Source organism: Prionailurus viverrinus, unplaced genomic scaffold, assembly GCF_022837055.1.
Source record: "Prionailurus viverrinus isolate Anna unplaced genomic scaffold, UM_Priviv_1.0 scaffold_42, whole genome shotgun sequence".
NCBI classification, from domain to species: Eukaryota; Metazoa; Chordata; class Mammalia; order Carnivora; family Felidae; genus Prionailurus; species Prionailurus viverrinus.
The window spans coordinates 3,635,203-3,650,147 of NW_025927609.1; the positions used below are offsets into that span (position 1 = coordinate 3,635,203).

Genomic DNA, 14,945 nt, shown 5'->3' on the forward strand with positions numbered 1-14,945 from the left:
GTTACTGTAACTGTCAAGGGGGGGTGCCATTGGCATCTCACTGGATCAGGTCCAGGGGTGCTGCTAAACCCCCCACGATGCCCAGGACAGCCCCCCACAACGAAGAGTTGTCGTCCCCAGAAGTCAGCGGTGCTGAGATTTCGAAACCCTGGACACACAGCTTTGCAGGTGAGTCGTGATCACAGGGGCTCCGTGGTCACTTTGCGGATTGGCGCAGGGAGACGTCGCCTTCCGGGTGTCGAATCTTGCTGCAAAGGAACACGGTGCACCTGCCCAGCCAGTGGGCCTTCTTCCGTGCCCCTCAGTGGCACGTTTATGTGCTCAGGTGTTCCCGCAAGCGTGTTCCTGGGCATTTTACGTTCTGCTGTCGGTGCTGGGCAAACGGGCCGTTCCCGTCACCACGTGTCCTGGCGATGTCGGCGTGCACGACATCCACCAACGTCTGGGCTTTATGTTTGAGCTCAGGCACTTCCTGAACTCGCTTCCTGTGGCTCTAGGATTTCGGTTGGTTTTCTTGGGGTTCCAGGGCCGTGGTCTTGGCGTCTGCAAATATAGACGGCTTGCCTTGAGTGTGCGGGCTGGGGGGAGGGGCTCTGGGTGTGTGCGGAGTGAGACCTGTGCTGCCCACCTCCGTCCACCACGACTCCTTGCGCCGATCTGGGGCTCTGAAGGGTGCAGCAGGATTTTGTGAGCCCCTGAGACCAGGTGACAAAGTGGCTCGGAGTCAGAGCGGAGAAGCCCGCTCCCTCCAGCCGGGCACTGGAGGCTCTGGGAGCACTGGGTGGTGACCCCAGGTGGGTTCCTGGCCTTCTTCCCGGCGGGCAGGCTGGCTAAGGCAGCAGAGGCTTCCGGAACAGGGGGGGCTGGGAAGGGCCGTGGACTCTGCAAGGAAGCTGGGGGGGCTGTGTCACACAGACTCCTTCCTGAGCACCACGAGCCCCCTGGAGGCTCCCGGCACGCGTGGAGCGGGGACAGAGGAGCCCAGGAAACACCGCGACAAAGCTCTTCCCCAAGGCTGGAGCGGGAGGCCACGCGGGTGACTCGTGTTCTTGCCTTTGCCCCTCACGCTAACCTCATCTGCCCACGCGGGGTCGAACTCTTATGTTTCATGCTGAAAAGCAAGGACAAAAAGAAAAAGCAAAGGTCAGGAGAGGTGGTGCACGGAGATGGGCATTTAACAGGCTCGGGTGATGGTGCCGTTTGCCACGCGCCCTGTGCTGAGCTGTGCGATGTGGCCCATGCCCAGCTGTCCAGAGCTGTACCTTTTTTTGGTGTTTATACTGGTACTTTCACGCACCGCATCGTCCTGGGGCTGCGGTGACAAAGTACCACAGTCTAGGTCTGCCTCCCGCGGACACCGGCCAGGTTGCATCAGGGCCACCCTAGCGACCTCGCTTTACCTCAATCGCCTCTTTAAAGACCCGGCCTTGACCTCCTGAGGTGCTGGGGCCCGGCCGTCAGCTTATGAATTTTGGGGCACACCGTTCAGCCTGCAAACTTCGCCAACATGACTCACGTCTAAAAAAAGCGATCTCGCATTCGGTTCTAAGATAAGACTCGTTCCAGGGAGAAATCACGATGGCTGTTTCTTCTCGGGCAACACGGGGGAGGGTGTTTGCCAGGGGACGGTGGCCCCCGGCCTGTCACCACACACGTGTGTCTCTGAGGCACCAGGTGCCCCATCAGAGCAGGCTCAGGTTCCTATCCTTTGCTGCTGTTTCTCCCCCCCTCCCCTCCCCCCTGCTTTCATCTTCGAAACGGCCCGTGGTGGGGCGGAGGGGGGCTTTGGTGACCGTGCACAAATTATTCGCCACATCAGGGCAGGCAGCAGACGTGCGGGGAGCTCTTTGGGTGGCCCTGATGGGGGGGGGGGGGCGCCGCGGTAATAGGGCAAGCATTTCCAGAGGACGTCAGCAGGGGTCAGTCTAGGCTCACAAACTCAGGGGTGCTGGACAGACCCTCCAAGAGCTTAGGGGATCGTTCTGGGTTTCCGGGCTCCTTGCTCGTAGAACTGAAAACTGGAACCAACTGACGATAAACTTCCATTCCCACCCTTCTGCCGGGCGGCTCTGTTCTCAGGGTCCCGTGCTTATGATGAGGCTCGTTCTGGAAGCCAAAAGTGACAGAACTGGGCTTTCCTGTGATTGTGTCAGAATGAGGGGCTAGCGGGGACCAGAATTCTAGAATAGAAAGAAAATGGCATTTCTTGCCATTTTTGTTATAGGTTTTTTTTAAATGTTTATTTTTGAAAGAGAGAGAGAGAGAGAGAATGAATGCGTGAGCAGAGGAGGGGCAGAGAGAGAGAGGGAGACACAGAATCTGAAGCAGGCTCCAGGCTCTGAGCTGTCAGCACAGACCCCAACACGGGGCTCGAACCCACAAACTGTGAGATCGTGACCTGGGCTGAAGTCAGATGCTTAGCCAACTGAGCCACCCAGGCGCCCCACGTTTCTTGCACTTTGGCCTTGGAATCTGAGATTCAATCCCATCTCTCCGTCCCTCGCCCACCCCCACCAGCAGCTCAGCAAGGAGGAGGGTCAGGGGCTTGTGACCCAGAAGCCTCCCTCCTGAAAGGGTAAATCCAGACACCTTGGGACCGCCCCCAAAGAAGGGGCCACTATTTAAATGCCATTTGCTTGATTTGTAAGGTTTTTAATCATCATCATGATTAGTAGTGTCTGGGTGGCACCAGGGGGTATCCGGGAGAGAAAACAAGGAAATACTTCTTCCCAGTCACATACTTGCTGCAGAGAAAGGGGCGGCCGTCCGGGTGCTCCGAGGCAGGACGGACCCGTAGGAGGTGCCCCAGGGCACCCATTGGCTTTCTGGTCAGTTCCTGTTGGGACGCGTGCAAGGTTGTTTCCCCGAGACTGTGTTGTCGACCAGATATGGGAGCCGCCTGTGAGCCGGCCGCCCTCTGCTCTCTCTTCTGTGTCACCCTTAAACTGCTTTATGTTTGGAGACAGAAAAATGATGTCACGAGTAAGTAAAGCAAGGGACAGACACCTTTGTCTTCCTCTCCACAGTTAGACTCCAAAGCCTGTGTGTGTCCCTTGGGATGTGGCGCTTCCTGTGCGGGTTCCGGGGTCCACTCTGGGTTCACCGTCTCTGCTCCTCAAGAGCTCCACGGACTGCGTGGCCCCAGCCTTGCCCGGGAGACAGCAGGGGACAGCTGGGGACGGGGCGGGCACTTCCCTGAGAAAGGCCAGGCACGGGTCAGCCACGGTCCCCCGTCGCGACAATGAAATGTCAGAACTGGAGCGCGGTGGGAGAGCAGGGAGTCCAGTCGGGCTCACCGCACCGTGGTGGGATTTTGTCTGGGGCACCGAGTGCACTGGCGGTGGGGTCCGCTGTGACCAGTGGGTGGTGGGGGCAGAGGACACCACGGGAGAGACTCCCATCAGCCACCTGGACCAGCTGCTTCGGAGTCAGAGGCACCCCTGGATTTGCAGCATCCTGGCAGGTGTCCCCGTGCCGGTGGGTGTTCCTGTGAGTCAGGGCAGGCCACGCCCCCCCCCACTTGGCCTGGACGAGGGAAGCGCGTCTCCTACTCATATCGGGGCCCCCGTACGAGCAGCCCCATGTGTGGGGTGTGGGGGGTGACGACTGTCCCCCAAGACATCCACATCCCAATCCCAGACCTGCGGCTGTGTCCCTCACAGGGCAAAAGGGGCCATGCAGATGGGATTAAGCTGCAGATTTTGAGGCAGAAGATCGTCCCGGACTGTCGGGAGGACCCTCCATAACTGCAAGAGACCTTACCGCAGGGGGCTGGGGGTGTGAGGGTGTGAGGCGGTGCAAGCGGAGGGCAGGGACAGACCTGAAGACGCTCCGTGTGCGGATGGAGGCGGAGAGGGCAGGGGTCTCTGCAGCCGGGAACGGCCAGGAGACGGACCCCCCACAGCCTCTGGGGGCCACGGAGTCCGCTGACCTGTCTGAGGAATCCCGACCTGCAGAGCCCTGACCGCCGCTCCGTGGTGACTTACTGTGTGGCGATAGAACCGGTACCCGGGGAGCGGGCATCGCGAGCTGCGGGGCCCTGATTTCCAGCCGGTGGGTGGTTTCTGGTGAGATTTTATTGCATATTACGCCCCCTTTGGGTCTGTGTAGACATAGCCCAAAGGGGGTTGAAACAGAACCGGGAGAATGACGGGGGACCCACGAGCCACAGTGGGCAGGTCCTTCTGTCCTTTGTGGTGGGTCACGGTGACCCGCTTCCCTCCGGGCCACGCGGCACGTCCACACCTTACAGGGTCTGAGCTCGCAGGGCAGAGGTCCACCTGCGGCGGCTACGAGGGTGGCGGCAGGTGGCTGAACGTCCTGGGACGTGAAAGTGCGTCTTGTGCGTCTACAAATCACACTGAGGGGGCGTGGGACCCCCTCAAACGCCGGCATCGCCCAGCCCCGCCGCGAGCTGGGCCTCCTCGGCACGAGCCGCGCAGAGCACGAGCGAGTCTCTTAGCTGCCCGGGATCCAGTTCCTCCAGTTGAACGCGGAGTTCGAGCCGTGGGTCAGCGTCCTCACGGGAGGGTTCGCCAACTCCCATTTCCCTTCCTCTTTATTTTCTTCGCAGAAGCACATACCCAGAGAAGGAATCTAGGACAGAGTTTTCAATCACTTGTTAATATCTTGCAGGAGGTCGATCGATTTTATCGTCGCTCTAGACCCAACAGACAGGCCCTGCTGGGCCCGGGAGGTGGGCACGATGGGCCCTCGCTGGCACCGCTGCCTGAAACATGATGCTGGCGCCTCACACAGCCGTCCCCAGCGGGGCCGCGCCCCTCGCTCCCACGGACCAGGGCGGTGTCTGCGGACCAGCAATAAGCCGGTGGCACTGGGGGTGCTGTTGGCATCTAACGGGCAGAGGCCAAGGATGCTGCTGATATCCACGGTGCCCAGGACGCCCCGCGGCCCAGAAGTACCCTGCCCGAGGCTCAACGGTGCCCAGGCTACAGCTTGAAGAGTGACTTACATTCTCAAAGTTGGCATCGCAAAAAGATATAGGCGTTTTCAGAGCCCAGGAAAAAACCGCAAGGTGAGACTTTAGACCTTAATCCCTTCATCTGTAAAATGAATGTGTTTGTGGAAATCTTTGTTTTTAAGGCTTTGTTGTTGCTGTTGTGGTTTGCATGTTTTGCTTTCCTGTTTTTCTTCTCTCTTTTGGTGTCTGGAAATTTCTTGGTGAGACAAAATTTGCAGAAATTCCAACATGCGGTGGGGGTCCACGTGAATGATGGCGCTGACTCAGGATGACTCTCTCCTACTTAGAGAGACTGTGCATGCGTGTGTGCGTGTGTGTGCATGCACGTACATGTACGCACATGTGTACACGTGTGTGCATGCATAGGTGCATGTACACACGTGTGCGTGTACCTGTGTGTACACCTGTGTGCATTTGTGTCTGTGAGTGTATGTGTGTGCATGTGCACATGTGCATATGCATGTCTATGTATGTGTGTGTGCATGCATACATGCACATGTGTACCTCTGTGTGCATGCGCATATGCATGTGTGTACCTGTGTGGGTGCATGTGTGCATGTGCACATGTATGTGCACACACGTATATGCATGTACATGTGTACGCGCGTGTGCATGCATGTGTATGTACACACACGTGTGAATGTACCTGTGTGTACACTTGTGTGCATGTGTGTCTGTGAGTGTATGTGTGTGCATGTGCACATGTGTGCATGCATGTGTATATATGTGTGCGTGTGTGCATGCATACATGTACATGTGTACCCCTGTGTGCATGCGCGTGTGTATGTGTGCATGAGTGCATCTGTATGCACGCATGCATGTATGTGTGCATGCGTGCACATGCACATATATGTGTATACACGTATATGCACGCACATGTGTACGTGTGTACCTGTGTGTACACCTGTGTGCATCTGTGTCTGTGAGTGTATGTGTGTGCATGCACACATGTGTGCATGCATGTGTATATACGTGTGCATGTGCACGCATACGTGTACATGTGTACCCCTGTGTGCATGTGCCTGTGTATGTGTGTGCACGTGTACACCAGTGTGCATGTGTGTGTATGTGTGTGTACGTATGTGTGTGATGCGCATGTGTATGTGTGTGCACCTGTGTGCGTGCATGTATGTGTGCGTGCATGTGTATGCACGTGTGCCTGTACAAGTGCACACATGTGTGTATGCATACGCACACATGTATGTATGTGTACACACATATGTGTATGCATCTATGTGCGTGCACATGTACACCAGTGTGGTTGTGTGTGTATGCGTGTGAGTGTATGTGTGTGCGTGTGCGTGTGTGTGTACACGGGGAGGCAGCGTGATGGGGTGGGCAAGGGGAAGGTCGTGAACGATCTGTTTCCATCTGCCCTCGATTTGAAGGCCCGTGGCTCCACAGAGCCCTTTGGTAAATTTCTGCTGTGTGCAGGCGAGTGCAGCTTATTTGGGGATGGGGTGGGGCGGGCACCAAAGTGTCAGGATAAAAATGTCAGAGGAATTTGGAAGTTCAAGGCTGGCCAAGGGTCAGGGCAGTGGGTGGGAATGGGGCTGCAAAGACTAATAGGGCTTTGGAACAGCCTCCACATGCAACGGTCAGCAGCTGGCATGTGCGGTGGCCATCGTGGGGGTGACCTGGAGCCCCAGGAGAGGGGGGAGGGGTGCGGGAGCAGGAGCAGGCAGGACGGGAGCACAGGGGAGGTGGACAGGGGCTAGAGCAACAGACGGGGAGCAGGTGCGCGGGGGCCGACCAGGAAAACCCCAGAAAAGTGCATCTTCACCCAGTGTGGCCTCGAGCCCTGTACTCGGAGAGTGGTAGTCGGTGGCCCAGGACCCCTAAGGGCTCGGGAACATCTGGGTCACAGTTGGGAAAGCCCACCTCGGGGGCACTCTGAGGGGCTTCCACTCAGGTCCAGAGGAAAGTGAATGGGAAGAGAGAGGGTGCACGCAGGTATCGCTCTCTGACTCGCCCCCCGTGAGGGAGGACCTGGCTTTCTCTGGCAGGCAGGGAGGGGCTCTGAAAGCCGGGAACTTTGCGTAGGCACAGAGCCCGTGTGGGCCGGGCAGGGCACGGGGCTGCCCCTCTGCAAACAAGCTGGGGCTGGTCGTGGTCCTGTGACGATTTTGCACAAAGGAACCAGCTCAGGGGCCCATCACCCATCCCAAGTGTCGTTTATGCCACTGTACTCCTGGCCTCAAGGTCACTGGCCAATTAGTTTGATAAAAAGGCCAAGGACAGTGGGCAAGTCTGGCCCTGAGTAGATTTTCGGTGCAGGAGCAGGGGGTGTGTCTGAGCTCCCAGTTTGCCTGCCTTGAGTCATTTCACTGGGTGACGGTCAACAGGTCGGTGCAGACCACTCACCACCCTTCTCTACACATCCGTCACCTGTTAGCTTTTCTTGTGAGTGTTTGCAGAGCCTCAGCCCGGCCCCAGACATGCCGGCCGTCACCACAAGTGCTTGTGTGTTCCATGGTGGGCTGACTCCAAAGGCGAAGGGTGGGGGTTCCTTTCTGTCCTCTAGCCCCCCACCCCCTGCCCCTGGGTCCCCAGAGCAAGCCAGCCCCGCAGTTGTCCTTTGTCCTTGTATCCACATGGCTTACTACTCACTGGACCATCTGGTCCACTACAGGGACTGCCTGTTTCTTATTTTTCATATTATCTGGGCAGCAAATGGCCAAAGTTGCCATAATGATGATAAAAATGACAAACCGCTCCCATCAGCCCCCCACCCAGGACCGCCCTTTGTGTAAGAGCAGGTGCACACATTCTCAGGACACAGGGTGGGTGGGGTGGGGGGCGTCCCTGCTGCCCCGGGTTGTCTGGACGCCTGCTTTCATTCTGAGAGGGGAGCGTGATGACCCCGTGTGCTCGGGGTGCTTGACTTCACGGCCCGAAGGGGAGGAAGGGGCGGGCACATACCTTTCTCACGAGCTGGGCGAAGTCTCCGCTGTCGCGGGGAGGCAGCCCAAGGAGCGGGCGGGTGCAGGAGTCCAGCGCTGAGCCGTGGCCCACGATCAGGATGACGCCTACTGTACAGAAAGGGACACCTCGGAGTCAGAGCAGGCACGGAGAGCGCCTTCTAGTAGAACGAGAGTCCCCAAAGTCGTCGGGTGGAATCACCCCCGGGGTACACAAAGCCTTGAGAGATCCCGGGTCGGAAGCGGTGCGGCAGGTAACCCCAAGTTGCGGGTCCCCCGTGCGTGTGCACGGTCCCTGCTGTATTACGTCCTCGTGCACCTTCTGGGGTGGCTGCGCCTGTCGGGAGCTTCGGGGATGGGACTGTGCTGTGACCTGAGGGACCACCTCTTGCGGGATATGGTGGCTGCCTCCCAGGCTGGGTCCCTCAGCTTGAGAGGCATCAGCCACCATGAGCCTGCTGATGCCTCTCGCTTCAATAACGACACCCCGAGTCCACGGGTGGAGCGAGTCTTCTGCCGGCGGGCGTGACTGCCGCGGGGACCAGTCACAGCTGGGGGAGCTGGCGGGTCCTGGTGGGTCCACGAGGTGCTGTGGCCGGCCCCACAGGATCCACCTGGAGGAGGCAGTCGGGTGCAGAGCTTCCCCTGAAGGTTCTGGCCGACACAGAACAATTCATTCTTGCTGCTTCCTGACACTGAATTCTCCAGCGTGACCGAAGCCCTGATGTACTATTTCCTGTTAATTCCGCTCTCACATCTCTGGCCTCTGAAGTCATGGTGCGGTGGCAGCCGGGATGCCGCCTGGGAGGCAGACGCACGGCTTCGACTCTGGGTCTGTGCTCTCGGTGCTCGGGTGACGTGGGCACGTAGGCTTCAGTCCTCTGGGCTGCAGAGTCATGGGGTGTGCATGGAGGTGACGCCAGGCTGTGCAGGACGGTGACCAGTTCACAGATAACGTCTGCCCGGGGACCGGTGGGGTCGGCTCTTACCCTCCAGCCCGCCTGGAGTTATTACTCCTCCTCTGCCGCTGGCCACACCTGTCACGCTCCCACCTGCTTCATGCTGTCCCCTCTCCGGCACCGCTCACCTTCCAAATCCGACTTGTCCTGTCCCTCAAGCATTGCATCCTGACAGCCTCAGCCACATGGGGACGGATGGGCTGTGTTGCCTGCGGTGAGCGTCACAAGACAGTGTTCAGAGGGGTTGGAGCTGATTGAGCAGATCCCCATCCCTGTTCCGGAAGGCCTCACCCCTGTAACGGGGGGAGTGTCCTCGGAAGGGCAGAGCATCCTGTGGACACTGAAATTCAGCTCAGGACGGAGGCTCGAACTGGAGCAGCTGGACAGCGGTGGCCTGAGGACGGGCCCCCGTTGTACAGCAAAAGGCTCTCATGTCACCGTCTGTCCTGAGGCGCTCTGTCGCAGTAACTGTGCGTAACAGGAGTCTGAGAATCAACCAAATGCCACTAAGGTGTGGCTTCCGGAAGCACATTCCCAGGGTGCCAACCGGTCAAAATGGGCCATTTGTAAAGCAGCCTCGTGGCCGGCTGCCTTTGGGGGAGCTGGGCGCGGCAAGGTTTGGGTCTCTTCCTACGGGATGTGAGGGAGCGTGTCCCCCTGGTGCGTTGGGACTGTCTGGGGAGGCCAGGTGCTCAGCTCTTCCCTGAGAGCAGAGACGGTCTTCCCTCGTCAGCAGACATCTCTGAGTCTGCGGGATGAGGGACGAAGGATAACCAGGTGGGGAAGCGGGTCTGGTGGTCTCTCACTGCCTCGGAGACTCTTCCTCGTGTTATTCAAAACTCCTAATATTCTGGATGTCATGCCTTTCCCCAACAATCTCCAAACTCTTTGAGGGCAGAGTGCGTGCCTTCTTCGCTTGGATTTTCCCCACGACGTTTTATTTGGTCTCTGACACGTCGCTGATGTTCAGCGTGCTAACTTAAAATTCTAAAGGGTTACGTGTCAACTTTTACCACGGATGTTTTCAAATATCCCCCAGTAGGCCCACAGGGGGGTCTAACGCATCCCGGAGCCGCAATGGCGTGACATCGGCACATCGCGCACCATCCATGAGCTACACCGCCCCTTCACGTGACCGCTTCCCACCCTGCCACGCCCAGCCTGCCACCGTCACACCTAACAGAATTCACACGGTTTCTCAGGCATGTCCACAATCAGACTCCACACTCAAATTCCGTATTCAGGTTTCTCTAACGGTCTCAACTGTCTACATGTACAGACGTTTTGTTCGAATGTGACCTGACATCTGGTTCGCGTTCCATTCTTAGTCTCTTGTTTCCTAGGAGTCGGACACGAGCGGTTTGTGTTGACCCTGCCATCCTGGATCCCATCGGCTCTCGGTGACAGAATTGGGACCCCCCCCACCCCCGGGTGGTGACAGGTATGTGGCCACGCGCCCGGTGACTACAGAGGCCTCCGTGTGACACTGTTGGTTGGGGAGGGGGCGGACGAGGTTGGGGCTTTCCTAAACTCTAAAAATTGGCCAGTTTCCACCCCAGAGGTAAGACCCCACCTCCCCGGGGGGCTGCCCATCCCCAGGGCTGGGGGCTGGGGGACGTGGGAGGCCCTTACCATCCCGTGGGCGTATGCTGGTGATCCATCCGACGCTCACCGCACACCTGTTCACATATTCATCATAGCTCTCGGCCGGCATGAGGGAGGCGAGGGGAAACGCAGGCCTGGAGGAGGAGACGGGGGTGGCTGCCACGCCGGCCTGCTGGCCGTGTGGTCATCGGGAGAAGGAGACGCCCTTCCGGGAGGGCGGGGCTCTAGGTCCACGTGACAGTCCAGCGTGGGCCCCAAGCAGGCCGAGGGCCGACGTTAGATCTCTCTAGCAAGTACGCTCACTGAACCCCAGGAGGGTTTGTGACGGCAAAGAGTGGGCCGTGGCAGAGAAGGACAAACTGTGTCTCCTGGACCACACCCTGGCCGGGCTCCTGGAGCCCGCGTCTCATGAGGCCGACCGTGGGCTTCCGTGTCCAACCGTGTAGAGTCGGTTTTAGCGAGACTCCTGCTGACACAGGGACCCGGAACCCCCACCCTTGGTGTCTGCTCCTCCTCGAATCCTGAGCAAACCCCGCCTCCCCTGTCACCCACAGGTGATGCCTGCACACGCTCTCTCTGGCCTGCCTCCGCGAGGCTACTGCTCTGGCGGTGTACGGAGAATTGCCCCCCCCCCCCCCACTGCCCCATCCCTTAGTAGCGTCCCACCTCTGCCCTGCTCCTTCACTAAAATCCCTCACTTGTCCCCATTATGTTCAGAGCCGGGTCCAGTCCTGGTCCCTGGTCACACCCCCAGGGCAGTGGTCCCCCAAATACAGTCTTTAATGCTGTCGTGAATGTTTCTTCTTGAGCAGGAGCTACGAAGGTGCCCCACCCCAGCAGAAAGGGAGGGAGTGACCCACCTGTAATCCATGCTGACGTTGAAACCTGCCTCCTGCAGCTCGTCCAGGGTCATGAGGGTTGGGGTGGTTTTGCCGGACTCCCATTTGGTCCATTCAAAGATGCCAGGTTCCACTCTTATCTTAATTGTTTTCTCCAGTTTGAGCTCTGGATCCAACGGAATACAAGTGTTTGTAATCCTCAGTGTCCAGATTGGTTTTATGTGAGTCTCTTAAACAATACTTTTTTTAAAAAATGTGGGGTTTTTTTCCCTTGGCAAATACTGTTCTGTGATTACTTACAGCTGTGCTATTTCTTTTTTTTAAAGTTTATTTATTTATTTTGAAAGGGAGAGAGAGAGAGAGGCAGAGAGCAGGAGAGAGAGAATCCCAAGCAGGCTCCGAGCTGTCAGCACAGAGCATGACTTGGGACTCGAACTTATAAACCATGAGATCATGACCTGAGCTGAAATCGAGAGTTGGACAGTTGGCCAACGGAGCCACCCAGGTGCCCCTGCTATGCTATTTCTAAGACAGAACCCACCAGATGGTTGAAAGGCATCTGAGGAGTGGTGATGCCTATCCATAAGGAAGGGGACAGAGTCTGCCGGGCCTGCGAGATGCCACTATCAGTGAGCTCACCCTGATGGTCCCATATATCTCTACAGCCAGACTAGCACTGGGCCTCATCATTGATCAAGAGTGAGAGCACACCATGTCGACCAACCCAGCGATCCATGGAAAAGACTCGGCCAATCGAGGAGCACACTGGCCACCACTGAGGCGCCATCTTGACAGACACCCAGATTGAGGAGAAGGTGAAGGGTGAAGGGAGCTGTCTCTTGGAACACCCAGACTTCTCCCAGCTACCCTTCCCGAGAATTTCATACCTCGACCAAGAGAACACCTATAGCATAAGGCTATCTCTTTGAGTGGGGGAAAAAGGGCCTGAATGCTTTTATTTGCAATGGAGAAAATGTCATTAAGCTCCAATGCTGGAAATAAATCAGTTCCCCAAATGTATTCCAGGTCCACGGAACAAGTTCCTTTGCCAAAGCACATTTACGAAAGGGAGTTACACGGTCTAACCAGGCTCTTGAGTTCCCTCCAGCCTGTGGAGGGCCCGTGTCCAGTGGGAACAGTTGGAGAGGTTCCCAAATGGTCTTGGCCACTCCTTCTGTGGAGCCATCTTGCGGCCACTTTGTTCTGTGGGTCACATTTTGGGAAATGGTCCATCTGGACAGTCACTGACATGACAGTGAAACTAAGGGTAGCATGTAAGCCTCTCAGATGTCAGTCTGAAAACAAGTCTGTCCTGTTCCAGGACCTGTGAAGAAGGTTGAGCGCCCTCATTTTCCTGAACGACCCAGAATTTATACACTTGGACTTTAAACAGCATCGTGATAATAAAAAAAGATGTTCTGCATATAGACCAAAAGTCCACGAGACATCGTATTAGAGACATTGACGTTATCATCACCGGAGAACATTTCTGAGAACTTTGTACTTCACTTGTTGAGCCCACCCGTCATTAGCTCCAGCTCTCTACCTGGTCTTCCACATCTGCCCCTGCAGGAAAGCCCCAGGCCCTGTGGTGGCTGGGTCTCCATGTAAAGTCAGTACTCAGTGACCACCCTCTATCTCTCTGATAGACATGTCGTGCCTTCCGTGCACCCCAAGCCTCCAGAAGTCCTTCCCTTTCTCACTTCCATCTGGTGGCCTGACCCCCACTGTCTCTAAGAAAGTAGAGGCAAGCCCCCTCCCCCACATTAGCACACCTGCTGTGTCTGTGTCCACGTCTTCTGCCCTCTGTCCCATCACTGTGGGGCTTTGGCCTGTGCTCCTGCACTGCTGACTACATCATGTCCACTGCCCCCTGCCCCCTCCCTCCAAGAGGGCAGGGCAGGGCTCCAGCAGCAGATGAAGAACCAAGGCCACCAGAACAGGCTGCACTTCTCTGGCAGGAACTTTCTTTTTCCTGCAGGCAGAAGCTGCGAAAGGTGGTCTGGGGGCTTCCTAAGGGACATCAGCCTTCAGTGGTGCTGGACAGCTCCCAGCAGCCGCTCCTCTCACCCTGGCAAGAGTCATGAGCTTGGCCCTCAGAAGGGACCACAGCTGTTCCCAGCTCTGTGGGCTTTTGAAAACCCTCCTCAGATGCTGTTTTGAAAGCCACATGGCAGGGGCGCCTGGGGGCTCTGTCAGTTAAGCGTCCAACTTCGGCTCAGGTCATGATCCCACGGTTTGTGGGATCAAACCCCACGTGGGGCTCTCTGCAGTGACAGTGCAGAGCCTGCTTGGGACCCTCTCTCTCTCCTTTTCTCTCTGCGCCTCCTCTGCTCTCTCTCTCTCTCTCTCTCTCTCTTTTTAAACATATGTTGGATACAAGCAGATGCAGGTGGACAGTGTGATGATAGGCTCCTGCCACTCGATTAGAATCCTGGCATTCCAGAAATGCTGACGGGCTCAGTGTCTGCTAACAGCTCTCAGAGGACTGGTCCAAAACTGTCTTGCGACTGCTGTGGCCATTCATTGCCACTCATCCGATTCTTACCCCCGTTCCCTTCCCTCCCCCCTTTGGAGAATAACCGTGAGGTCAGGGCCACCTGCGATGCTCACTGCAGCTCTTACCGACCTTCCAGGATGTGTTTGGCTGTCTGCACACAGCGGAGGGCTGGGGAGGTGAAGACGGAGGTGATTCTGATGCCGCTGTCCCGTAGTGCTTCTCCTGGAAAACAGCAGGTGCAAAAACCCCTCTTCATAATTGTAACCTCCCATGGGGAGGACTCTGAGGGCGGGCTCGCTACCTGAGGTAGGCAGGATCTTAAATGGCCCCGAGATTTCCAGCCCCTGGTGCACCCACCCGTAAGGTCCCCGTGAGTGTGGCTGGAGGCTGTGAATGTGGGAGTGTTGTGTCCTACGGCAGAAGCGAGATAATTGCGGGTAAGCCTGACCCATCCGGGCGAGCCCGTTAAAAGCAGAGATTTATCTCTGGCTGTCACAGAAAAAAAGTCAGAGAGTCCAAGGTATGCGGGTTCCGCACGCAAGATATTCCCTACTGCAGGCTTCGGAGATGGAGGGGGCCACATGGCAAGGAGCGTGGGAGCTGAGAAAAGAAAGCCCTTTGGTGATGGCCAGCAAGGGAACCAGGACTTCAGTCCTACGACCGACCGCAGGGAACCGAATTCCCCCAACAGTCTTTTGGGGGAAACCACAACTGCTTCCAAGAGGCTCCGGATGGGAGCTCAGCCCTGCTGACAGTTGGAGTTCAGGCTGTGAGATCCTGAGCAGAGAGGGACAAGCCCGGAGCTCACATTTCCTCTCGCAAAATTAGAGGGCCTGGCCCCTGGGAAAGAAGGGGACCTTTTTAGGAAATGCACGGTGCCAAGCTGGCAAGGCTGTAGGGGAGGCTGTCACGGGCTGGATCGTACCCCCCAAATTCATCTGCGGGGGGTCCTCACGCTCCGTTCCTCAGAGTGTGACCTTCTTTGGGCACGGTGTCTTTATAATGGCAGTCAGGTTACGATGCGGTCACTGGGTAGGGGGGCTCCGGTTCAATCTGACCGGCGTCCTTCTCAAAGGGGGGTGTTGGGACACAGCCATGATGGGCACAGAGGGAGGCGAGGAGGCAACGGAGGCGACGTGA

The 14,945-nt window shown here is 57.2% G+C and overlaps 1 protein-coding gene across 5 annotated transcripts in view; it reads right to left on the bottom strand.

Annotated features, from left to right (window-relative positions):
* Nucleotides 1-4,058: 4,058 nt before the first annotated feature.
* Nucleotides 4,059-14,945, bottom strand: part of UBASH3A (ubiquitin associated and SH3 domain containing A) — a 40,788-nt gene continuing 29,901 nt past the window's right edge. Inside the window, exons 10-14 of one of the 5 annotated variants that reach the window (XM_047847052.1) lie at nt 13,935-14,027; nt 11,327-11,471; nt 10,494-10,600; nt 7,904-8,010; nt 4,059-4,596 (exon numbers count right to left, since the gene is read on the bottom strand). In XM_047847052.1, the coding sequence (XP_047703008.1) occupies nt 4,459-4,596; nt 7,904-8,010; nt 10,494-10,600; nt 11,327-11,471; nt 13,935-14,027 (590 nt within the window). In that variant the 3' untranslated portion in view covers nt 4,059-4,458. The other 4 variants (XM_047847051.1, XM_047847054.1, XM_047847053.1 and 1 more) reach the window with 4 other exon arrangements.